Genomic DNA, 24,644 nt, shown 5'->3' on the forward strand with positions numbered 1-24,644 from the left:
AGGGCACTAATCTCATTTATTAAGGGCTGTGATTGGGGGTTAGGATCAACACCTTAACATTCAGCCTACAGCCCAGGCTTAACACAGTAATGGCACAATAAAAGATGATTATTTGAACATGAATTCAACTGAAATTCAAGTAGAACAAAACCCAAAACCATATACTTACTCTATAGCTTAAAAAAAACTGTTCAGGGCTTCCCTGGTGGCGCAGTGGTTGAGAGTCCGCCTGCCGATGCAGGGGACACGGGTTCGTGCCCTGGTCCGGGAGGATCCCACATGCCGCGGAGCGGCTGGGCCCGTGAGCCATGGCCACTGAGCCTGCGCGTCCGGAGCCTGTGCTCCGCAACGGGAGGGGCCACAACGGTGAGAGGCCCGCGTACAGCCAAAAAAAAAAAAAAAAAACTGTTCACTGTCATCTCCTCTACTAGAGGGAATTAAAGCTGGCCTGTTAAGTTGCCTGACAGGACCACTAAATGTCTAAATTGGGAATCGACTATATTCTATCCAATTTAACCCTCTCTGTTAACACAGGGAAACAGAGGTCCAGGGAGTTCGAGAAAGTTGCCCAGAGACAGACAACTACTTTTGAGCTGGGCCAATTGTAAGACCAGGGTTCCTTTCACTAACCAACATCTTTTCATTTATGTGGCCTTTCACAGTTTACCAAGCACCTCCTCAGCTCCATGGCCTCATTTATTGTACTATATCCATGAGCTTACAGAGGTGGCTTTTGGGAGATTTTCTGCATCCTCAGACCAGTGTTGCAATAGCTTATTCTATACTGACCCTTAAATTTAAAAAATATATATGTACACACACATGTAAATGTGTGTGTACCTATATATGCACATATGGAAGACACGGCACCACATCTCCCTGTGTCACCCCATGCGGGCCACACCCTGGCAGTCACAAAGCACAAAGAGAAAATGGTCTTCGGTTTCAGAATTCCCGAGTTGCCACTGATGCTTCAATACTAAAGGGCTTAGAAGTGTTTACACTTTCAAGAGGAGTAGGAATGTTTTAGGCTTCCCTTTAATGAGTCTCATTTTGAGACAGGATGGCAAGGTTGGCCAGCCACTCTTCATGTAGTTTTTGTACTAAGTTTTTCAGAGAATGAATGGTGAAGCCAATTCATTTCTCCTCCTGGAATTTGTCCTTCTTCTTTTTCTCTGTTGTGAGGTTATATTTTAAAGGTATGGGCATACAGACATGAAAGATACGGGCTATCACGTGAGGGAGGAAATCAGACAATAAATCAAAAGAAACCTACGGAAATTAAAAATCTGAACTCAGGGGCAGGGCAGGAGGCGACACGGTCTTTTCACAGAGCCGTTACACATAATGCAACTGTCGTCAAAAGCAGGAATGGAGAAGACTAGCCATTCAGCTGCAGAAGGAAGCTGGGGTCTTGGCTTTAGAGCTTTCAATGTCTTTAGCATTAGGCTGGGCAGCAAGTGCCTTTTCCAGAGTAGGCCAGAGAAGATAAGTCCAGTTTGGTTTTTAAGGCTTGGGTGAGCTCTGTGGCCAGCAGCTCGTGGAGGGACACACCGTCGTGGGAGTACACCCAGTTTCTCCCAGTCCAGTCGTAACGCTTGGGGCTGCTGGATGGTGAAGATAACCAGATTTGCTTGTTTGGGGTCTGCTTGTTGATCACGTACGTTCCTAGATCTCCACCCAGTTTAATTGTTAAAACACCACTCCCAAAGGAGACCTCATAGCCTTCAAATGTGTAAAGTTTGTCTGCAAGGTCTTCAAAGAGCTCTGCTAAGGAGTCCAGCGTCTCCTCGGCCAGTCTTTCATAGGTGGTATCGTCCAGAGGGCCAGCGTCACCCAAAGTTCCTGTTGTCCTCAAATCCATCCAACAGACACACTGCTTTTTGACATTCAGGATCTGGTTGAGGCAGCAGAGGCTCGGACTGGGCTGGCTGGGTGTGCTGGCCGCGGTGGTCCCGGTGCGCAGGCCCCGGCAGCCGTAGAGCCGGGGGTCCTTCGTTGGCCGCGGGGCTACGGCGTGGGCCTGGGCAGAGCCCGGGGGCGCCGAGCAGGGCAAGAGGCTGGCAGCCGCTCGGCGCCCAAGCGTCCACATGCTCCTCGCGATCTGCGGCGGCTTATTTTGGTCTCTTAATAAGGCTGCCCTCAGAACTGTCCTGACGCTGGTGGGTGTGTCATTTAGCATATGCTGATGTATCACAACGAGCGTATAATGAGGCTCAAGGTCCATTGGAAGTTGAATTTTCCACCACCTTGGACCTAGTTTGTTCTAACCAGTTTATGTCATATCCTCAACGGCTAAGTCATTCTTTTAAAGGTTGTGCCCTGCCCCCTTCCCTCCTGTTTCATCTTCTTTCGCTTAGCATGTTTTTGAGGTTCTTCCAAGTTGTAGCATGTATTAATACTTTGTCCCTTTTAATGGCCGAATAATATTCCATTGTATGGACACGCCATAGTTTGTCCATTCATTTGGGTTGTTTTCACCTTTTGGCTATTGTGAATAATACTGCTATAGACATTTGTGTTCAAGTTTCCACGTGGACATATGTTTTCATTTCCCTTGGGTATCTACCTAAGAGTGGAATTGCTGGCTCATATGGTAATTCTATGTTTAACTTTCTGATGAACTGCCAAACTGTTTTCCACAGGAATGATGCACTGAGCTGCTGCCCATGGAACTCACTGGCCTTATCACATACTCACCCAGTTCATGGAAGTGCAGGAGATCTGTGAAGACTTAGTTTTGGCTCCAGATTTAGCAAAATAATAAATTAAAAGATAATCTGAAAACTCTCTTACAACAAAAATCCAGACTGCTGGTCAAATTAAAATTTTTAAAGTATTAAAATTTTTAAATCGTACCTATTTTTGAATGTATAATAGGGGTCTGTGGTACATAGTTCAAAAGGTATTAAAAAGTAAGTGAAAAGAAAGAATCTGTTCCCCACCTACCCAGTCTCTTCCCCAGAGGCAACTACCATTCCTAATGTCTTGTGTATCTTTCCTGAGTTAATTGGTAATTTTGCAAGCATATACATATATATTAATAAAAATTATTTTAAATGCAGAGCAGAGGTAAAAGAAAACAGGAAGTGGGACTTCCCTGGTGGCACAGTGGTTAAGAATCTGCCTGCCAATGCAGGGGACACAGGTTCAAACCCTGGTCTGGGAAGATCCCACATGCCGCGGAGCAACTAAGCCCATGCGCCACAACTAATGAACCTGCGCTCTAGAGCCTGCGAGCCACAACTACTGAAGGCTGTGTGCCACAACTACTGAAGCCTGCATGCCTAGTGCCCGTGCTCCACAACAAGAGAAGCCACCACGATGAGAAGCCTGAGCACCGCAATGAAGGGTAGCCGCCGCTCCCCGCAACAAGAGAAAGCCTGCGTGCAGCAAAGAGGACCCAACGCAGCCAAAAATAAAAATAAATTTAAAAATTAATTAATTAAAAAGAAAACAGGAAGTCCCCAGATGCCAGAAATGAAAAGAGAACTGAAAAACAGCATGAGGAGCGCTTGAGCTGCCTAAGAGGCTACCCAGGAGTTTAATGCTCATGTGGGCAGAGGACCTTGATCCCAGGGGAGGCAGAGAATTGGAACGGAGGCCCCTACAAAGCCCTGGAAACCTCAAAGAGCTGAACCTTCAGCAAAAAGCTGGGCTAGAAAAACATTCACCCGCCAGCATAGGGTGAAATAAGGAGGCTTATCTCTTTTGTCCAATGGGAAAAGTGCTTCCCCCAAGGCTCAGTCTGGGCCTGCACTTTGCACAGGGTTGGCTCTAAATTTACACCACCTGCATGATCTGGGGAACCAGGCAGAGAAATGAGTGTAAATATTCCCCCTGAGCCATGGAAGTCAAGTCTGGCCCTTCCTCACCTGGCACTGTCTTCACAGGTAAAAGAATGAGGCCAGAACTTTATTCAGTACCAGACTGATTGCTATACAATTTCCTCTTGCCCTTTACCCCTGAACGTCCCCAGAGCCCTGCTGCTCCTGCTGCTGCAACCCCAAGACTCCCCTGCATTCAGGCCCAAAGGACGAGGACTTGTGTTACCCAGCAGGGTGCCCCGTGTGAATGGTGAGCTTGTCCACTCTAGCTGACTTCCATTTCTGCTTCTGTGCTGTGTATGGACAGAATCTCCATTGGTCTGGTTAACATCCTCCCAGTAACGGGGCCACCTTCCTTGCTTTTCTGCTCCAAATCCAAAGTGGGCATCCTGGTGGATGAGAGAGGGATGTGTGTCAGCAGGCTGAATCCTGTCCTCATCCCACCTCCCCTCATTCAACATCGAGGGTGACAGGCTGCCTCCTGGAGCTGGGAGGAGAACGGAGCTCACCTTCCCCAGAGGAGACAGACACTGAACACACAGAGGGACCCCGGAGCCCAGAAAAGACAGCACCAGCTAGCTGATTCTCATCATATTGGAGGAAGAGAGAGGATTCCCTAGGGAGACAAGAAGAGGGCATTCCAGGCAGAGGGAACAGCGTCTGAAAAGGCATGAAGCAGATGGTGTGTTTGGGGAACACTGAGAAGCCCATGGTGTGAGCCTAGGACAGAGGAGGGGTGGGGGGAGGGGTCAGACCATGCCAGGTCTTGGAAGCCAGACAGGAGCTTTTTTTTTTTTTAAAGTAGCACTTAAATTAGTGTGATTGAATCATTGGAGGAAGGTGTGTATTCAGCAGGGGATGGCGATCCTAGAGGCCGTCTTAGAATTGCACCTACTGCACTCACCAGTGCCAAAGTGAAAGCTTTGCTTGTCTGCTGGTGCCTGACTTCTGTCCTCCCCTATGTGACAGAGGATGTCACAAGCCTGCATCTGACATTAATTAATTAATTTATTTTTGCTGTGTTGGGTCTTCATTTCTGTGTGAGGGCTTTCTCTAGTTGTGGCAAGTGGGGGCCACTCTTCATAGCGGTGCGCGGGCCTCTCACTATTGTGGCCTCTCCCATTGCGGAGCACAGGCTCCAGACGCGCAGGCTCAGTAGTTGTGGCTCACGGGCCTAGTTGCTCTGCGGCATGTGGGATCTTCCCAGACCAGGGCTCGAACCCGTGTCCCCTGCATTGGCAGGCAGATTCTCAACCACTGCGCCACCAGGGAAGCCCGACAGGAGCTTTTAAACTCTATGCTGAAGGCATAACAGGGAAAAGTTTTAAGTGAGGAAAGGACAAGAATCTTTAACTGGGTCACAGGTGTGCAAGGCACAGAACAGAGCCACGAGCCCCTGGGATGGATACTGACCCTTTTATCCAGCCTGTTGCCCTGGGTGTACCTGAGGAAAGTGGGGCTGATCACCAGGACCTGGGGAAGAAGGGGGAGAGGGCCAACCTGGGGCCCTTCCCACAGCAGCCCGAAGCTACATCTTCCTGCCTCTCATCCCCTTACCTGGTCTTTTCTATCTTCCATTCTACTAGGGAACTGGACCATCTTCCAAAATCTAAGGAAGAAGTAGGAGGTGGGGGAGTTTCAGCAGCCCCTGAGACCTGCAAAGGTCCTGCAGGTGCTCTCAATAAGCCAGCAGAGGGTCTCCCTGGAGCCCCCTCTGTCATCCCCTGCAGTGACCTCTCTTTACCCCCCATACTGAGAATGTCTGGGTTCCCAGACCATCACCTCTTCACTCAGAGCATCTGAAGTCCATGCCAGAACAAAGAGCCTCAGGAGCAGCAGATCCAGCTGCCTCCAAGAACCCTGGTCCCTGTCATTCCGGAGGGAGACGGACTGTCCTGTGGTTTGGTTCCCCAGCATCTCGAAGCCCTGAATAGGGACCTGGTTCATCCTGGGAAGGGAAGCAGAAACTGACAAAACTCTGGGGGCAGGCCTGGACGTCCAGTCCCCTGCCCCCTCCTCAGTGCCCACCTGGAGACCGCGGTGTGGTTGGCACTCTTGCCGAGGCTGGCGGCCCACAGGATCTTCGAGTTCCCCACCGATGCACAAGTTCCACAGAAGAGATCAAAATGGCTCACCAAGGTCCTGGGAATCACCTTGAACAGCTTCTCCCACACTCTGCCCAGCTCGCTTGCTGAGTTCATGCCCTGAAAACAGCCGGAGGGAGGAGATTGGGGGTTGAGATCCAGGTATGGGCCCCCGGTGGAAGGAAAGCAGAGCTAGGTGGGTGAGACCTCCATCCGGAAGTCAGGGGTTGAGGCTGTGAAGATAGGAGGCACACGAAGCCAGGGCCGAGGGCAGGAGTTTGGGCCAGGAAGTGGGAGGTGGGCTGGGCCTGGGAAGGACGGGATGGGCTGGCCCAGTGTTGACCACTGACCGACCACGAGAGCACAGCGTCAGGGCTGGTGGGCTCTGCTGCTCCCATGAGGTGCCCCATCGTCTTCTCGTAACCTACATCAAACCAGTTCCCTCTGGCCGTGTGGTGGCAGACAGAGTCGTTGAGGGTCCCGGATGGGCAGCCATATTTCCTGAACTTGAATGGAGGGCAGCTGCAACGCCATGGTACCACCTTCATCCATTTTTCGTGGTGTGCCGATTCCGGCTTCAGATCCAGGCAGGGGGCCATCAGCCACAAGATGAGCATCAAGGAGATGCACAGGACAAAAATCTGCCAGCAGCCCTTCATGTCTGGCCCAGGCAAAGACTCCAGTGGCAGGCAGCTGACTGGCTCCTCTACCTGGGACTGGGAGGGGTGAGGAACTGAGGCCACAGATAGCTCCCCAACCCTCTGTCTTGTTGGCTTCCACAGCGCCCCAGCCCTCCACACCACACCTCCTCCCAACCCCTCATCTCCCACTTCCCTATCCATTTGCTCCCCTCCAAAGGGGACTCTGGCTGGGCCTGGGATGGGAGGTGTGAGAGCAGAGAGATAACATATGGTGTGTGCCCTATCCTCCCTGCAGGAGGAAGGCTGAGCTCTCAGTGGGGTCCTCAGTGCCACTGGGTATATCATGGCTCTCATCACAAAGTACACATTGTGACCTCCCTCCTTTAGGCACAAAGCCACCACCCCAGCCTGTCTGTTACACACAAGCTGCCTGCACTGAGTGCAAGATGCACGCGGATAGAGACTGACCTTGACTGTCTTCTTTACCTCCGAATCCCTAAGACTGAGAATCATGTAATAAATATTTACAGGAAACAGGAACAGAGTGGAGAGGGAACCGTAGATACTATTTATGTGTGAAGCCCCCTCTCCAATAATGTATCTTCGGCTCAGGCCTCTCTTCTCTTCTCTAGACCCCATACCCAGCAGCCTGTCGCACCTCAGCTTAGATGTCTCAGAGACCTGTCACCCTGAGCAAGCCGGAGACAGAACTCATGATGCTCCCTTTAAACCAACCCCTTCCCAAGACTTCTCTATCTCAACAGATGTTCCTCCATTCAGCCTGTTGCGGAAGCCAGAAACCCATGCGCTATCCTTGACTCCTCCCTCTCCTATGATTTCCAAATCATTTTTTAAAATTTATTTATTTTATTTATTTATTTTTGGCTGCATTGGGTCTTCAGTGCGGCGAGCGGGGCTATTCTTCCTTGCGGTGTGCGGGCTTCTCATTGCGGTGGCTTCTCTTATTGCGGAGCACGGGCTCTAGAGCACGGGCTCAGTAGTTGTGGCACACAGGCTTAGTTGCTCCACGGCATGTGGGATCTTCCTGGACCAGGGCTCGAACCCGTGTCCCCTGCATTCTCAGGCGGATTCTTAACCACTGCGGCACCAGGGAAGCCCTCCCAATCATTTTTAATCTATTTGTTTCTATCTCCAAACCACCTTCTTCATCTCCAGTGTCACTCCCTTAATTCAATCTTGGCCTGTGGAATATGTTAAAAAACAAAATGAAAAATTTTGAGTTGTTTTTAAGGTTTCAGAAGACAAGGAGGGTCAGAAATCATGCAATTTTACTTTTAAATCAAAATGTTTTCTTCCATAGGAGGAGAACAGTAAAACAGTTATCATAACTAGTGAAAATCTGCACTGGGTATTTTATAGATTAAAAAAAATTCACCAAAAAGTCTGAGTAAGGGACTTCCTTGGTGGTGAATTTTCAAATTCTTAATGGTGTCATTTGAAGTGCAGAAACTTTAATCTTGGTGGAGTCCAATTTATTATGTGGATCATGCCTTTGTATCATATGATTTGCCTAACCCAGGATCATGACGGGTTAGGGGTTACCTAGGTTCAACATAGTTTAGTGGTCGAGCCAATGATTGGTTGTAGGTTATGCTTAATTAAACAACTTGAGCTTGTAAGTCTTCGGTCCTTTACCAGTGGATCTCCATGTGGTTTGGAGAACACATTGACAATTCAGGCAGTTTACAAATTCACCCCCCTTTTGCTTTCTGCACGCTCGGGGTCTCACATTCAGCCAGGGATGACTAGATATCTAGGACACTCTCCAATCTCTCCTGAGCATGTGTATAGGCTTATGCAAGTGGGCAGCCTTCCCGACCACCAGGGATGCATGAACGCTTATTAAGACCCACTATGGCTATCTTGTTCCCAGATTTCTCTGTTAAATTTCTGGCTGGCTTACTGGTCTGTTGCTTGTTCCAACCAGTATCATGACCTCAGGATAGCTGCAGGGTTGGCTTTCCTTGACTGCTTGCCACTAGATTGCTATTATTTTCAACAACACCCACAGGCAAGGGTTTTCCAAGCTCTGCTCCAAATCAAATCGGCCCCTTCCAAGGGCAAATCTCCTAGTGCTCACAAACGTCACCACTCTGGTAGGACTGTCACCACAGAGCTGGAGTGGGGAAGATGGGAGCAGTCACTGCCTAAAATGCCATGAAATCTCATTGTTCTTACTGAGCTTTGATAGGTTCTCTCAGATAAATGCTTCTCAACTTGATGTACGCCTTTGGTCAATTTCCAGAGTCCTAAGGTGATTGCTATGGCACTTTTGTATAGTTTCATCATTGTTTTTTTTTTTAAAGATCTTTTTTTAAAAATTTATTTATTTATGGCTGTGTTGGGTCTTCGTTTCTGTGTGAGGGCTTTCTCTAGTTGTGGCAAGCGGGGGCCACTCTTCATAGCGGTGCACGGGCCTCTCACTACCGCGGCCTCTCTTGTTGCGGAGCACAGGCTCCAGACGTGCAGGCTCAGTAACTGTGGCTCACGGGCCCAGTTGCTCCGCGGCATGTGGGATCTTCCCAGACCAGGGCTTGAACCCATGTCCCCTGCATTGGCAGGCAGATTCTCAACCACTGCGCCACCAGGGAAGCCCCCATCATTGTTTTTTTAAAGAGAGGATTTGCTGGGCTTCTCAGTCATTCTGGAAGCCCCATCCCTTAACCAATATGCTCTCAATCCACTGTTAATTTTTCTCTTCTATTATTATAAAATATTTCAAGGACACTGTAGTGAACAATATAATTAACAGCACTAGAGTTATGAATATGACATTATATTCATTATATAATGAACATAATGACATTCATGTAGCCACTATCCATTTTTTTTCAGATCTTAACATTTTCTGTTTTTGGTGTTCTGGTGTCTAGGTGTGAATATAAGCTTATTTGTTCCATTTGAATAGATTCAGGCTTCTTGAATATGAAAACTCATGCCTTTCATCAATTCTGGCTAATTCTCAGTCATATCTTTCCAATATTGCCTCTCCCTCATTCTCACTACTTGCTCCTACTAGAACTCCTATTAGTCATATGTTGGATTTCTTCATTCTGAAACTTTTATATCTATGATCTTATTTTTCTATACTACATGCTGGGTAATTTTTCCAACTCTTTCAGTTCCATATTTCTCTCTTTAATTTTGTCTAATTGGCGGCTTAACTCACTGATTTTTGAACTTAAATTACTATATTTTTCATTTCTAGAAATTATTTTACATTTAAATTTATTTTCAAGTATTCCTTCTTCATTACATTTTTATTGTTTCTTAAATATCTTTAATCACTATAAACTTACTGCTTTATAGTTTTTATCTGAAAGTTCTATGATCTCAAGTTGATAAGCATCTAATCATGCTGATGATGTTGTCTGTGAATCTTGATCATGCTGGATTGTGTCCTCATATGTTTGTAACGTTAGATCAGGTGCTCATTTTTAGCAGGCTTTTATCCTTGAGAATGCTATGTGGCTTAAATTGTGTGTGTTCCCTCAGAGCAGTTTCATGTTTGCATCTGCCAGGTACCCTCAATTTTATGCTAATTTCTCCACTTTGGAGCTTTCAGACTAAGCAGAGAATATAAATCCAAACCTCAAATGTGAGGACAGGCCTGTGATTATGATGTCACGGCAATGCTTAATTTTTCTGTGCTCTTGTGTTCCTATCCAGGACACAGGTTGAGACAATCTCAAGCCTTCTCTTTTTCTTCCTATACAAGTGGATAATTTTTTTCCAGACTAACCTTTTCCTATGGGTCTAGATCTGTCGGGACTCCATCTTTTTATTGAGGCCTCATCTGGCTGTCATCTCCTCTCTATGTAGGCATCAATAACCAATACCCAAAGAAGACCCCCACCCCTAGCTATTGGGTTGGCCAAAAACTTTTTGGCCAACCCAATATTTTGACAATGATTATAAGGCAAGTACAATATGGTCATGGGACAGTTCAGGCCATTTTACCGTGCTCAGGCTGTTTCGGTAAATTCAACCCCAGAGGCCCTGGCTCCTAGAGTACTTTGAGGTCCAGAAGAAATGGGTTGGAATCAGGCCCTGTCATTAATTCCTGTGATCTCCAGGCCACAGTTTCTCCTTCAGAAAATGGATATAAAAGTCACACCTGGGCTTCCCTGGTGGCGCAGTGGTTGAGAGTCCGACTGCCGATGCAGGGGTCACGGGTTCGTGCCCCGGTCTGGGAAGATCCCACATGCCGCAGAGCGGCTGGGCCTGTGAGCCATGGCCGCTGAGCCTGCGCGTCTGGAGCCTGTGCTCCGCAACGGGAGAGGCCACAACAGTGAGAGGCCCGCGTACCGCAAAAAAAAAAAAAAAAAAAAAAAGTCACACCTACTTTACAGAGGTGATTCTCAAGCTGTAACTGCAGGGAATCACCTGGGAGCCATTCCTAGAGTTTCTGATTCATCAGGTTTGTGTCGGGGCACGATAACTTGCATTTCTAACCAATTCCAGGTGATAATGGGGCTGCCGCTTGGGGAGACTGAAAACCACTGTTCTAGGAGCTTCCAAGTTCCAAGAGTCTCATGTGAAACTCGAGGCGCAGTTCCTGGCGCAAGGCAAGCGAATGCTGCTATTACTGTGTCTACCCGGCGGAGTCCTCCTCCGGGGACCCTGTTCCGCAGAAGACCTATCCCCCCCCACCCCGCCTTCCCTCGCTCCCTTACCGCTGGAGCCCTCTTTAGCCGCTGAACAGTAGTGCCGACAGCACGGATGGGCGGGACGGCCTGCGTGAGAACGAGGGCGAAGGGTGGGGCCGAGCGTACGCATTGCTGCGCCTGCGTGCAGAGAGGGGGCGTGGCTCAAGCTCGGCCGGAAGCGGGAGGCTGCAGGGGCGGGCAGGCGGGCGGGCAGGTTGGCGTCCTCTTTCCGGCTAGTCCCCATGGAGGCACTGGGGAAGCTGAAGCAGTTCGATGCCTACCCCAAGACTCTGGAGGACTTCCGGGTCAAGACCTGCGGGGGCGCCACGGGTAGGCCGTGGCGGGGTCGGGGTGGCGGGGAGTGGGGTGTCCTAGAGGTTGGCTGGGGCGCCTGGAACCTGCCCGGCCTGCCAGGGGCTGAGGAAGAGGAACAGAGGCCCTCCTGACCCTCGCTCCCTGCCCGCAGTGACCATTGTCAGTGGCCTTCTCATGCTGCTACTGTTCCTGTCCGAGCTGCAGTATTACCTCACCACTGAGGTAAGGGGCGGGGCCTAGTACGTGGGCGGGGCTTGGCGTTCTAGAGGTAGGCGCTTTAGGGGATGGGAATGGGGAAAAAGAGGCTTGGGGCCAAATCTTACTGAGGTCGTCCTGCCCCAGGTGCATCCTGAACTCTACGTGGACAAGTCACGGGGAGATAAACTGAAGATCAACATAAATGTGCTTTTTCCACACATGCCATGTGCCTGTGAGTACCTCACCATGGGTGGGAGTTGCAAGTCCCAGGGTTCTCAGGTGGGCTTCCAGGTTCACACCTCCAGCCTTAGGTTCTGGACAGGACTCCAGGACAACCTCGTTCCCCTAATCCACTGCTGCCCCAAGACAAGTCCAGCATCCCCATTACCCTCCAAAACCCAGATTCCCTTGCCCTTAGGTTCCCAGTACCTTACCCTGATTTCCTGCTTCCAGATCTGAGCATTGATGCCATGGATGTGGCTGGGGAGCAGCAGCTGGATGTGGAACACAACCTGTTCAAAAAACGGCTAGATAAGGATGGCTTTCCCGTGAGCTCAGAGGCGGAACGTCATGGTAACTGGGGGGAAGAGACCAGATCTCAAATCCCAGAGCTGGACAAGCCCAAGCACTACCTTCTGGCAAGTGGGCTGTGACCAGCCCAGTGACAAATGAAACATCTAAGACCCAGAGAAGTCAAGTGGCTTGCCTAGGGTCCCCCAGCTATTAAGAATCAGAGTGGGCTGAAATCCAGTATTCTAGCCTAGTATTGAGAAGAGTACTCTTCAGGGCTGTCATTCTCAGAGGTCCCCAATCCCTGCCTGTTGTGGTCTGAGTAACAGAAGTTTGAGGATGGATCCTATGTGCTGTTGCCTTGGCAGAACTCCTCTAGGTGGACCCACGCTTCTCTGGGTGTTGCTTCCCTGTCCCATAGACTGACTTCAGCCCTGAATGCTCTTCCCTGGAATGAAGGATGGCTTAAGGTTGAGTTTGTTCTTGGGTTAGATTGCCTGCGTTCGGATGTAGCTTCGTCTCTTGCCATCTGTGACCTCAGCTATTAAGTGGTGATAAACAGTTATACCCACCACGTGGAATTGTAGGATCAAATGAAGTAATATGTGTACAATGCCTAGTACAGAGTGTCTGTTCACTTTTAGCTTCCTTTCTTCTCTCTGGGTGTCCTCCCAATGCCTCCATTAAGTCAGTTTTACTCCATAACAAAACCTTCCTGAAAGCTATGATTTTTCACACCTTAGGGATTCCTCTGTTGGTGAGCTTTGTCATTTATTTGTTCAACAAACATATGTTGAACACCAGTAAAACCAATAGAATTGGCTGTAGGATTGGGTGTTGGGTCAAGGTTGATTCCAAGGCTTTGGTCTGAGGAAATGAATGACTTGATGACCAGAAAGGAGGAAGAGGATTTGTGTGTGTAGGTGGGAGAGGTGGGGGAATATATATCCACTACTGCATAACAAGTAACCCCCAAAGTTAGTGACTTAACACAACAAACATTTTTTTTTCAGTTTCTATGGGTCAGGAATTCAGGAGTGACTTGGTTGGGCTGTTCTGACCATTGCAGTTGGCAACACGGAGGTCACTGGAGACTGAAAGGATTAGTTTTGATACTGTTGGGGATGAAAATCTAACCAAAGAGTAGAAAAGGAAGTGGAGACATCAAGTATAGATGACCCTTCCAGGAGTCTTGCTGTGAGACAGAGCGGAGAAGTAGGGTGGAGGCTGGAAGAGAGTGCATGCGGGTTGGTAGGTTTGGTGTTGAGATGAAGTGAGGTTCTGTTGCTTCTCTATTTTTAGTGGAAATTGAAAGCAAAGTCATTAGCTAAGAGTGGAGAAAGGGGAAGGGATTTTGGAAGCCCAAGGAAAGGGGAAAAGATAGAAATTAGTCATCGTGGGGAATGGGATAGTGAACTGATTATTGAAAGAAAGTAGGATTGCCAGGCAGTCTTAAGGGAGGCACAGGAAAGAAGTAGGCACAGGGAGTTGAACTCAACTAGGATTTAAGTTTTGCTAGACTTGTACGACAAAGGGAGAGAGGAACAAATGACTTGTGATTATGTGCAAGAGAATAATTGCAGCAGTGGACCAGAGAATTTATTTTCCAGCCTTGTAGAGATATAATTGAAATATACCATCGTGTAAGTTTAAGGTATACAACATGATGATTTAACGTACATATTTGTTATAAGATGATTACCACAATAGGGTTCGCTAACACATCCACTACCTCACAGTTACCTTTTTTGTGTATGTGGTGAGAACATTTAAGATGTACTCTCAGGGGCTTCCCTGGTGGTGCAGTGGTTGAGAGTCCACCTGCCGATGCAGGGGACACGGGTTCCTGCCCCGGTCTGGGAAGATCCCACATGCCGCGGAGCGGCTGGGCCCGTGAGCGATGGCTGCTGAGCCTGCGCGTCCGGAGCCTCTGCTCCGCAGCGGGAGAGGCCCGCGTACCGCAAAAAAAAAAAAAAAAAAAGATGTACTCTCAGCAACTTTCAAGTATACAGTACAATATTGTTAACTATAGTCACCATGCTGTACATTAGATCCCTAGAACTTATTCATCTTATAAGTGAGAGTCTGTACCCTTTGACCAACATTTCCCCATTTCCCCTATACCCCAGCCCCTGGCAGCCACCTGTCTACTCTCTGTTTCTATGAATTTGTTTTTTTTAGATTCTACATATAAATGAGATCATACAGTATTTGTCTTTCTCTATCTGACTTATTTCCCTTAATATAATGGCCACAAGTTTTATCTATGTTGTTGCAAATGGTAGGATTTCCTTTTTAATGACTGAATAATATTCCAATATATGTATATGATATATATAAAATATTCTAATATATATGATGTATGTAATATTCATTATATATATACACACCATATATATATATACACACCATACACACACACACACACACACACACACAAACAAACCACATTTTCCTTATCCATTCATCTGCTGAGGGACACTTAGGTTGTTTTTTGTCTTGGTTGTTGTGAATAATGCTGCAATAAACATGGGAATACAGATATCTCTTCAGGATACTGATTTCTTTTCTTTTTTTGTATCTATACCCAGAAATGGGAGTGCTGGAACAAATGGTAGTTCTATTTTTAGTTTTTTGAGGAACTTCCATATTGTTTTCCATAATGGCTGTACCAATTTACACTCCCACCAACAGTGCACAAGGGTTCCCTTTTCTCCACTTTCTCATCAATACTTACTTCATTTTTGTTTTTTCTAATAATAGATATTCTAACAGGTGTGAGGTGATATCTTGTGGTTTTCATTTGCATTTCTCTGATGATTAGTGTTGTTAAGCACCTTTTCATGTTCCTGTTGACCACCTGTATGTCTTCTTTTGAAAAATGTCTATTCAAGTCCTTTGCCCATTTTTAATTGAATAAATTTATTTTTTTGCTGTTGAGTTATATGAGTTCCTTACATGTTTTAGATATTAACCCCTTATCAGATATATCATTTGCAAATATTTCTCCCATTCCATAGGTTGTCTTTTCATTTTGTTAATTGTTTCTTTGCTGTGCAGAAGCTATTTACTTTGATGTAGTTGCACTTATTTTTACTTTTGTTGCCTGTGCTTTTGGTGTCATGTCCAAAAAACCATTGCCAAGACCAATATCAAGGAGTTCTTTCCCTATGTTTTCTTCTAGGAGTTTTATGGTATCAAGTCTTACATTTAATTCTTTAATCCATTTTGAGTTAATTTTTGTGAGGGGTATAATTTCAATCTTTTACATGTGAATATCCAGTTTTCCTGGCACCATTTATTGACGAGACTGTTCATTCCTCATTCGGACCATAAAATTTAAACACGGAGGGAAGTGACGATGTGAAGGGGTGATAGTGTCAGTGGTGTCAAAGAATTGGTAGATTCTGGGTACCAGAGAGAGTGATGTGGGAAAATGAGGATAAGATTGAAGATTGGGATACTTGAAATTGAATTTTGGAAGCTTTGTGGTAACTGGTAATAACTGAGTATGGAAATGCGTGGCTGAGGTTGGATGACAAAAATAGAAAGATTATTGGAGGACAGGAGATCAGGGTATTGAATATTGAAATCACCAGTTACGTTGAGGTAGTTAAAGGCAGGGAGCCAGGTGCAGAGAGAGCAGTCTGAGGACAAGCGCCATGGTTAAGGGCTTACGCTTTGGATTTAGAGCTGAAATCTGCCACTTGCTGTGTTGCATTGGGCGAAATCACTTTTCATCGCTGAGCCTCAGCACCTTCTCAAGTACTATGGGGATAATAACCTCCACCTTCACAGGCATTGTGGGGTTGAAAAGAGACAGTATATGTAAAGTACACTGACCTGTACTCAGCTAATATTTAGTATTCACTGTTATTGTTTTATTACTATTACCGTTATTAAAAGAAATAATATACGTGTAGAAATGCTTAGTGCCTGACACATAGTAAACATGATGTAAATATTAGCTGTTATAATGTTTATTAACCCAAAGGGCCCATGCAAGGGTTAGGGGTATAGATTTCACTGTGCCTGCCCCCAGCTGATGCCCCTGCCTCTGCCCTCCCCTTAGAGCTTGGGAAAGTTGAGATGAAGGTGTTTGACCCTGATTCCCTGGACCCTAATCGCTGTGAGAGCTGCTATGGTGCCGAGACGGAAGACATCAAGTGAGCCAGGGTCGGGGGTGGGGGGTGGGGAGCTGGGCCCCCATCAGGTGTTTTTTGTCAGTCATCCTCAGCCTTTGTTGGACTCTGTGGTTTAGACCAAGAATTTAGACCGGACGGGACAGGCTGCAGCCTTGGTCCCTGATCCTGGTGCAGGCGACTGAGGCTCTGTGGCCAGGCCCTACCTGGGGGCTGCAGAGCTGGGGACGAAGTTGAAGTGGTCCTTGCTCTGGTTCAGAGGTAGTCTCTGGAGTCCAGCTGCCTGGGTTCTACCCATGGGTCCTTGGGCCAAGCTATGTAACCCTCTCTTGTGAAGGGGGACCATAATGGCACCTTTCTCATAAGAGTCACATAAGGAATATGTATGTAAAGCAGTGAGATGGAGGGCCCAGCACAGGTTATTAATTAAGCCTTCCATATATGGTAACTGCTGGTTTGTTTCTCAGGCCCTGACCCGTGAGAGGCTGATTCACCAGGTCTAGGGCAGGGCCTGGGAATATGTAGTTTTAAAAAAATTTTTTAGGTAAAATATATATGACATAAAATTTACCATTTAACCATTTTCATATGTGCAATCCAGTGGTATTAACTACATTCATAGCATTGTGCAGCCATCACCACAATCTGATCTAAAACTTTTCATCACCCCAAAGAAAATGGGAATACGTATTTTTAACAGTCCTGCTGCCACTGAGGAAACATACTTTGAGAACACTGGATGGTCAGGGCTGAGGCTGGCAGAGGCTTCATTAGTGGGCAGAACTGCTTTATTTCCCAAGGTGCCGGCACTGTTTCTGTGCCTCTTTGACATTCTCCCCCTGCACCTCCTCCCCTACAGGTGCTGTAACTCCTGTGAGGATGTGCGGGAGGCATATCGCCGTCGAGGCTGGGCCTTCAAGAACCCAGACACTATTGAGCAGTGCCGGCGAGAGGGCTTCAGCCAGAAGATGCAGGAGCAGAAGAATGAAGGCTGCCAGGTGTACGGCTTCTTGGAAGTCAACAAGGTACAGGAGGAGCCAAGGCGGGACAGGGCCAGCTGGGGTGTGGGTTGGCCCCACTCCACTGTGAATCGAGGGGACAAAGGGAAGGGAGGAAACGGCTGGAGAATGAGAGGGCATCTCCCCTACAGGTGGCGGGAAACTTCCACTTTGCCCCCGGGAAGAGCTTCCAGCAGTCCCACGTGCACGGTAAGTGACCCGACATCAGCTGGGAGCTTTAGCCCCTGAACACCTGGCGAGTTTGAGTGCCCCTTCGGCTGCCTCCTGCTCTTTTGTCTTTGGCCCAGAGCAGACCCTGAACCCAGGGCAGCAGTTTGGTAAACAGTTAAGAGCACAGGCTGAGGAGCCAGACTGCCTGGCTTCAGATTTCAGTTTTAGACCTTACAGGCTGTCTGAAACTTTGAGAAATTTCCTTAACTTTTTGAGCTTCAGTTTCCTCCTTTTTAAAGTGGGGCTGATAGTACTCATCTCCTATGCTGTTTGGGCAGGTTAAAGATGATAGCACAGAGCCTGGCTTGTGGTAGGTACTTATTTAAATGGTAGCCCCCAGTATCAGATGACCTGTGTGTGAGGCTTTGGGGGAAGCAGAGCTGGTTTGGAACCCGGGTTCTGCCTCTCCCACGCTGTGTCGTATTTAGTACGTATTGAGCCCTACTCAATTTCTTCTTCTATAAAATGGGCTTGAAATAGTGCCTACCTTACAGGGTTGTTCACAAGGATGAATAAATGAGATTTATTCTCATTCATTTATTCATTCGTACATTCACTAGATATTTAGTAATCACCTGTTGTGCGCCATGTGCTAGTCTAGGTGCTAAGGATACAGCAGTGATCAAAACAAAGTCCCTGGGACTTCCCTCGTGGCACAGTGGTTAAGAATCCACCTGCCAATGCAGGCGACACGGGTTCGATCCCTGGTCCAGGAAGATCCCACATGCCGCGGAGCAACTAAGCCCGTGTGCCACAAATACTGAGCCTGCGCTCTAGAGCCTGGGAGCCACAACTACTGAAGCCTGTGTGCCTAGAGCCTGTGCTGCGCAACAGGAGAAGCCACTGCAATGAGAAGCCTGTGCACCACAATGAAGAATAGTCCCCACTCACCACAACTAGAGAAAGCCCACACGCAGCAATGAAGACCCAATGCAGCCAAAAAAAATTATTTTAATGAAAAAAAAAGTCCCTGCCCTCAGAACATTCTAGTAAAGAAACAGACAATAAATAAGTATGTAAAATGTATATCAGATGCTATTAGGTAACTCAAACCCAAAAAAGGCAGGATAAGGATGATGGGGCCGAGAGGTTGGGTGAGACGGTGTGTGAGTACCATTCCATATCGGGTGGTCAGGGGAAGACTCTGATGGATGACATTTGAGTGAAGACCTGAAGAAAGTGAAGGGACCGGCCATGTGGATGACGGGGGTGAGGTGTTTCAAGCAGAGAGAATAGCAAGTGCAAATCCCTAAGGCAGGAATGTGCTTGGTGAACTCAGGGCACAGTGAGGAAGTGAGGGTGGCCGGAGCACAGTTAGCCAAGCTGCGTGGTTAGCAGTAAGATGAGGGAGGTAACAGGGCCCAGGAGGGCACTGCAGGGACTCGGGCTGCTGCTCTGCATGAGATGGAAGGCTGTCGTGGGGCTCTGAAGAAGAGGCACGTGATCTGACTTAATTTTGAAAAGACAGGCAGCCCTCTGCTCTGTGGAGAAGACGGTGGGCCCGGGTCGGGGGTGTGGCGGAGGAGGACAGAGGCAGAGAGGCCGATCAGGAGGCTGTTAACGGCAATCGGCTCAGGCACCAGGTGATGGGGGCGGGGCCAGAGTGGTGGTAGATGTGGTGAGAAGTGACTGCGGGTATTTTGAAGGTGGAGCTGCTGATGGATGCGAAGGTGAGAGAAAGAGGAGTCAAGATGACTCCGAAGTTTTCTACTTGAGTAGCGAGAAGGATGAAGTTACCATTTAGTGATGGGGGATGACTCAGAGGAACAGGTTTAGATGGTTGGAGTGGGGGGCATAAAGCCACTTTCAACATGTTCGGACCAGTGGGATGTGGGTGTCCTTTTAGACACCTCAGATGTCAAGTAAGAAGTTGGCCATTCAAGTTTGGAGTTTAGGGGAGAGGTCTAGCCTAGAGATACAAATGTTGGAGTCATCAGTGTATGAAAACCATGGGACTGAATGAATCACCTTCTGGGTGGAGGTGAGGGTAGATGGAGAACAGGAGAGCTCAGGAGCCTAAGCGCCGGGCCCCAGCATTAGAGGACAGGGCATCAGGAGGAAGCAGCAGAGGAGACTGCTAAGAAACACCGAGGAGATGAGAGTGTGAACCAGACATCCTGAAAGCCAAGGGATGAAAGTGTTTCCAGAACCATATCAGATGCTTCTGGACATCAAGTACAACGACCATTGGGTGTATAACGTGGCAGTGGTCATTGTGACCTTAACAGAGCAGTTCGGGTGAAGTGCCAGGAAGCACCACTGAGTGGTTCAGGAGGGCATGGGAGAGGAGTGGAGCCAGTGAGCAGAGGCAGCACTTGTGGGCTTTGTTCTAAAGGGAAGGGAGAGAGTGGGCTGTGGCTGGAGGGAAATGTGGAGTCACGGGGGGTTTTGTAAGATGTGTGATGTAGCAGTGTGTTAACATGCTGTCGGAAGTTACCTCCTGAAGAGAGCAGAAGCGATGCTCCGGAGATGAGAGAGACATTTACTGGAGTGAAGTCCTTGAGGAGGAAAAGGAAGACAGAATGTAGTGCCTTAGAGGTGTAGAAAGCCCCAAGTTGACAACAGGAGGAAGGGCAGATCTACACAGGTTTGGGTAGGTTGGCAGCTGAAATCACCAGGAATTGTGACAGGACCATCGTATGGGAGAGCGTGACAGTGGCTACAACTCTTGAGAACTGGCATGGGAGAACTGACTGGCAGTTCTGTGTGGATCTCCAGCAAACAGATGGGGATGGGAGGTGGTATAGTGTTCCAGGAGCTGCAGACCTGGAGACTTTTAGGGAAGATCAAGGGACAGTGATCTGGAAATGGCATTAAGGAGCAAGGAGGACCTCTCTTAAGGCCAAGGAGGAGGACAGGTGTGGGAGAGAAATAGTCACTGCTTGGGGTCTGCAAGGGAAATAGTGCTCTCAAGGGAGAGCTGGGCTGCCGCCAGAGCACAAGGTGGAGGGAAGGTTTGGAGGTTGAAGATGTTGAGGTTTTGCTGATGAGTAACAGGGCACGTGGAAGGGTCTGGGAGGGATGGGAGTCGGGATTATACTAAGGGAATGTACAGAGCTACATGGTGACAAGAGTCCAGGGGATGAGAGATGACCTGGCAGTCCTGAGCTGCCTGGTGACGAAGGACAGCAGGAGTAACAAGCCTGATGGAGATGGTCCTGCTGGTCTTTAAGGCAGTCGGGGATGAGGCTGAGTGTTGGAGAGGAGCAGGCAGGTGGATCTGGAGGGGGCCGGGGAAGGGTGGTCTTACTGGAATTAGGAAGACGATCAGCGTGGAGCTGTGGGCGCAGGGCCTGCAGGTGGTGCGTCTCTGCTTCTCTGTCTGGGCTGTTGTCATAGTCAGGGAGCCCAGGGCAAAAGGCACTCCATATCCTAGAAGGATGTTCGAAACACAGAACTACAGTTGCCTGAGGCCAGAGGCTGAATTGAAGGCCTGGGAGCTAGTTTCTGACATTATGTTGATTGGGGAAGAAAAGGGGAAGATTGTAAAGTTTACCAAGTACTTTCCCATCTTAGATCCTGTCTGGTCCTCAGGACAGCCCTGTGCAGAGGGGAACACCAAGGCTCAGAGAGGACAAGTGATTTGCCCAAGGTCACACAGCTAGGAAAGTGACTCTGGGCTCTAGGTCTTTTGTTCTTCCTAGGCCACCATACTTCTGCCCCCAAGCCCCCTTGCCTTCTTCTCTGGCCAGGGAAGGGCTCCTTTGGGGAGGGGACCAGGAGGAAGCTTGTTAGCTGAGTCCAGACCCTGCTGCTGAGGCAGGAATATCCAGTCTTCCCTTCTACCACATATCTTGGTCTGTAATTCTTGTAGTTCTTGTTGTGAAGCTCTGAATCTTTTTTCTCTTCCTCCCTTCTCTCTTCTTCCCTCCCCCATGCTGCAGTACATGCTGTGGAGAGTAAGTGGCCCTGCCCTCCCAGGGAGGCCAAGCCCCCATTTCTGGGGCAGCCTGCCCTCCCAGGATGGGCGGAGGTGTGGATGGGCGGGATGGCTGCCCGGTGACTATAAAAAGCAGTGGGATGTATCTTTTAGGTGGGGTTCCTTGTAGCAGGGAGGGATCAGGGTTAGAGGGCAGGAAGAGCTTGTTCTGGAACAGAGGGGGCAGGTTGCCTGTGGGATTTCCTTTGGTGGGTTGAGGGTGAGGGCAGAAGAGGCAGGGTAAGAGCTTGGACCACATTCTCAGGTCCCACCTCACTCTGGGGTTCAGTGATTGGCCATCGGCTCTCGTTAAACCTGAGTCAGTGGGTTTTCTTTCCTGAGATGCAGGCAGGGCCTTGGTGGGAGCAAAGGCCTGGAGTGATGCCCGTGAAGGGCTCCCTGTGTATGTGAGGGAGGAAGTGGGGCCTGTGGAGGGCATGGACTCTCACGCAGGCCTGCGGCAGGCCCTCTGGCTGCCCTCAAGCAGGGCCAGACTGGTGAGTGAATGAGGGGTAGAGGACGAGCCAGGTGGGTCACAGTCCAGAGGGAGGAGTGAGGAGGCCCAGGCGAGGGTGTGGGGAGCCTGCTCCGTCTGCTGACATCTTCTCCCTTCTCTCCTAGTCCATGACCTGCAGAGCTTTGGCCTCGACAATGTACGTACCAGGTAGAAACCATGGAGGGCGGGTGGAGGTGGAAGCGTGCTGCTGCCTTCATTCTCTGTAGAGACATCCTGGGGTGGGGAGCAGATATAGAAAAATAAACCATGTTCTGAGAGGGGGTGCAGTCCGAGGGTACTGGCGGTGACTTTTGAACTGAGATCCGCGTGGGCTGGAAACAGGGGATGGGCTTGGACAAGAGCATCCGGGAAGAGGGAGCCTTGGGGTGAGGTCAGGACGGTTGGGGCACTTCTAAGGAACAACAGGGCCATGTGGTTGGATGAGGATGAGGCTGGAGGGTTGGCAGGCTGGCCGGGGGGTCTGGACTTTCTCCCAAGCAGTTGGGAGGCTGTTGGCTTACCTTAAACAGGGTTATGACATAATCAGATTTGTACTTTTTTAAAAGATCCCTCTAATGGCTGTTTGATCTAGACAGGAGCAGGACAGGCGCCGGAGCTGGGAGATCTGGGGCGCCTCCAGGCAAAGCCAGCACCTGCCACACAGGGCCCATGTCCAGTCTGTGCTTGGCTAATGGGTGGGTGCAGCCAGAGCCTCAAACTCTGGAGCCCCAGGAGCCCCCAGACCCTGAGGAAGGACTTCCTAGGTGGGGTGGGGGTGCCTGTCTCAAGCAGGTTCTCCTAGGCAGGGCCCAGCCCTTGGCCCATCTCTACACACCCACTCCCCAGACCCAGGTGCCCCTGTCTGCTCCTGTCTGAAGAGCCTTTGAGAGGGAGGGGCCTTTCGGGGCCTCGAGTGCTCCAAGACCCAGGAGCTGGTGTTGCTTGCAGATCAACATGACCCACTACATCCAGCACCTGTCATTCGGGGAGGACTACCCGGGCATTGTGAACCCCCTGGACCACACCAACGTCACTGCACCCCAAGGTACCAGCCTGGGAGGTAGCCCCCAGCTACCCAAGCCCTGCCTGCACCCACGCCCAGTGCCCTCTTCTCCCTGCAGCCTCCATGATGTTCCAGTACTTTGTGAAGGTGGTGCCCACGGTGTACATGAAGGTAGATGGGGAGGTGAGTCTGAGGGAGCTCAGACATCCGGGCACCCTCTTGGTGCCAGGCACCTGAGTTCCTTCAAGCTGGGAAGCGGAGTCCTGCTCTTATCCCCATATGATGGGTGACAAGGTGAGGCTCAGAGAGGGTAGGTGATTTGCCCTCACAGCCAGAGCTCAGGCCCCAGGCTGTCAGATTTCAAAGCGCTTTTCCTACTTGCCCAAAGTACCTCCATCCACTCCTCCCATGTCCACTCTCTGTCTGCCTCACTGTCCCCCGTTATCTGCCCTGAGCCAGGAGCTAGCAAGGTCAACCCGCCCATGCCCCTTCCTCCCGTCTCTGCTGTGGCCTGTGGAGCAGCGTCTCCGCAGACTGGTAGAATGCAAGGGACTGAGCAGAGAGGAAGTCAGGCCCAGCCTCGCCAGGAGCTTGTGGTACAGCCTTGGAGAGTTGCTTCTCGCCCCTGGACCCCCATTGAGAGGGTCCACCAAACGTAGCTGGGATTGAGAAGCTGTAAAGAGCTGGTGACTGGAGGGGAAGCTGGGATGGTCAGGCTGGGAGAGGGCATCTAGGTGGTCCCCAGGCCTTGCAGTGTTTGTTTCCAAGGTGGGGCCTCGTTTTCTCCTCCACACAGTCAAGGCACTGCAACACCAGGGGTAGGAGCAGGGGTGGGGCGGCAGGGTTGGGAGCCAGGTCATAGACCCAGCCCTGGCCCAGGCTCCCCTCCCATCCCAGGTGCTGAGGACAAATCAGTTCTCTGTGACCAGACATGAGAAGGTCGCCAATGGGCTGATGGGCGATCAGGGGCTTCCTGGAGTCTTCGTGCTGTACGAGCTCTCGCCCATGATGGTGAAGCTGACGGAGAAGCACAGGTGAGGGCAGGGAAAGGGAGGGGCCTGGGCCGGCAGGGAGCGGGGTGCCTGCTGACCCTCCCCCGCCCCTCTGCCAGGTCCTTCACACACTTCCTGACAGGCGTGTGCGCTATCATCGGGGGCATGTTCACAGGTTAGAAGCTCGAGGGTGTCTGTCTGGGGTTCAGGGCTTGATGGGGAGTGTAAAGCTTGACTCCCCCCACTAGGTTTTGGTTGAGGGAGGAGGGGCACTTCAAGGGCCAAGGGGGGGGATGCTGGCCTGGCCAGTCAGGTGACAAGGCCCGGAGGTCAAGCCAAGAGCCCACCTGGGCCAGTGCCAGCCCTCGTCTCTCTCCCCAGTGGCCGGACTCATCGACTCTCTCATCTACCACTCGGCTCGAGCCATCCAGAAGAAAATTGATCTAGGGAAGACAACATAGTTGTCCGTCCTTACCCCCCAACAAGTCCCTGTTTTCCTTTGGCCTTGTGGTCATTTTCCCAGCCTCTTACCCCACCCACCCCGCACACCCCCTCTGCAAAGAGTCAGTCGCGGCCCCAGGTTGGTAAATCTATCAATTGTGATAGTACTCGCTGGTC

At 49.6% G+C, this 24,644-nt stretch overlaps 2 protein-coding genes, 1 long non-coding RNA gene and 1 pseudogene across 4 annotated transcripts; 1 reads left to right on the forward strand and 3 right to left on the reverse strand.

Annotated features, from left to right (window-relative positions):
• Positions 1-403: 403 nt before the first annotated feature.
• LOC137206442 (frataxin, mitochondrial pseudogene) lies at positions 404-2,241 on the reverse strand (annotated as a pseudogene).
• A 1,018-nt stretch (positions 2,242-3,259) lies between these two features.
• On the reverse strand, positions 3,260-7,267 carry C15H20orf173 (chromosome 15 C20orf173 homolog). Its single transcript, XM_067708506.1, is given in 6 exon segments — positions 3,260-4,216; positions 5,610-5,775; positions 5,856-6,031; positions 6,262-6,852; positions 6,854-6,901; positions 7,241-7,267. Coding segments are annotated over 6 exon segments (1,287 nt in total). The 3' UTR covers positions 3,260-3,937.
• Positions 7,268-7,399: 132 nt separating this feature from the next.
• Positions 7,400-11,370, reverse strand: LOC137207760 (uncharacterized). Its single transcript, XR_010935239.1, has 2 exons — positions 11,250-11,370; positions 7,400-7,754 (listed from the first exon to the last, which is right to left on the reverse strand). It is a non-coding gene; the product is annotated as an uncharacterized lncRNA (long non-coding RNA).
• Positions 11,371-11,390: 20 nt separating this feature from the next.
• Positions 11,391-24,634, forward strand: ERGIC3 (ERGIC and golgi 3). 2 transcript variants are annotated; one of them, XM_067707963.1, is made up of 14 exons: positions 11,391-11,552; positions 11,689-11,759; positions 11,880-11,967; positions 12,189-12,308; positions 16,318-16,411; positions 17,247-17,412; positions 17,538-17,595; positions 21,501-21,515; positions 22,157-22,188; positions 22,980-23,076; positions 23,153-23,217; positions 23,932-24,068; positions 24,146-24,201; positions 24,408-24,634. In XM_067707963.1, the coding sequence occupies exons 1-14, from the start codon at positions 11,465-11,467 to the stop codon at positions 24,485-24,487; spliced, it is 1,167 nt and encodes a 388-aa protein (XP_067564064.1). In that variant the 5' UTR covers positions 11,391-11,464; the 3' UTR covers positions 24,488-24,634. The 2 variants fall into 2 exon arrangements, with proteins under 2 accessions (XP_067564064.1, XP_067564065.1); XM_067707964.1 differs by lacking the exon at positions 21,501-21,515 and having other exon boundaries at positions 11,392-11,552.
• The last annotated feature ends 10 nt before the right edge of the window (positions 24,635-24,644 follow it).

Source organism: Pseudorca crassidens, chromosome 15, assembly GCF_039906515.1.
Source record: "Pseudorca crassidens isolate mPseCra1 chromosome 15, mPseCra1.hap1, whole genome shotgun sequence".
NCBI classification, from domain to species: domain Eukaryota; kingdom Metazoa; phylum Chordata; class Mammalia; order Artiodactyla; family Delphinidae; genus Pseudorca; species Pseudorca crassidens.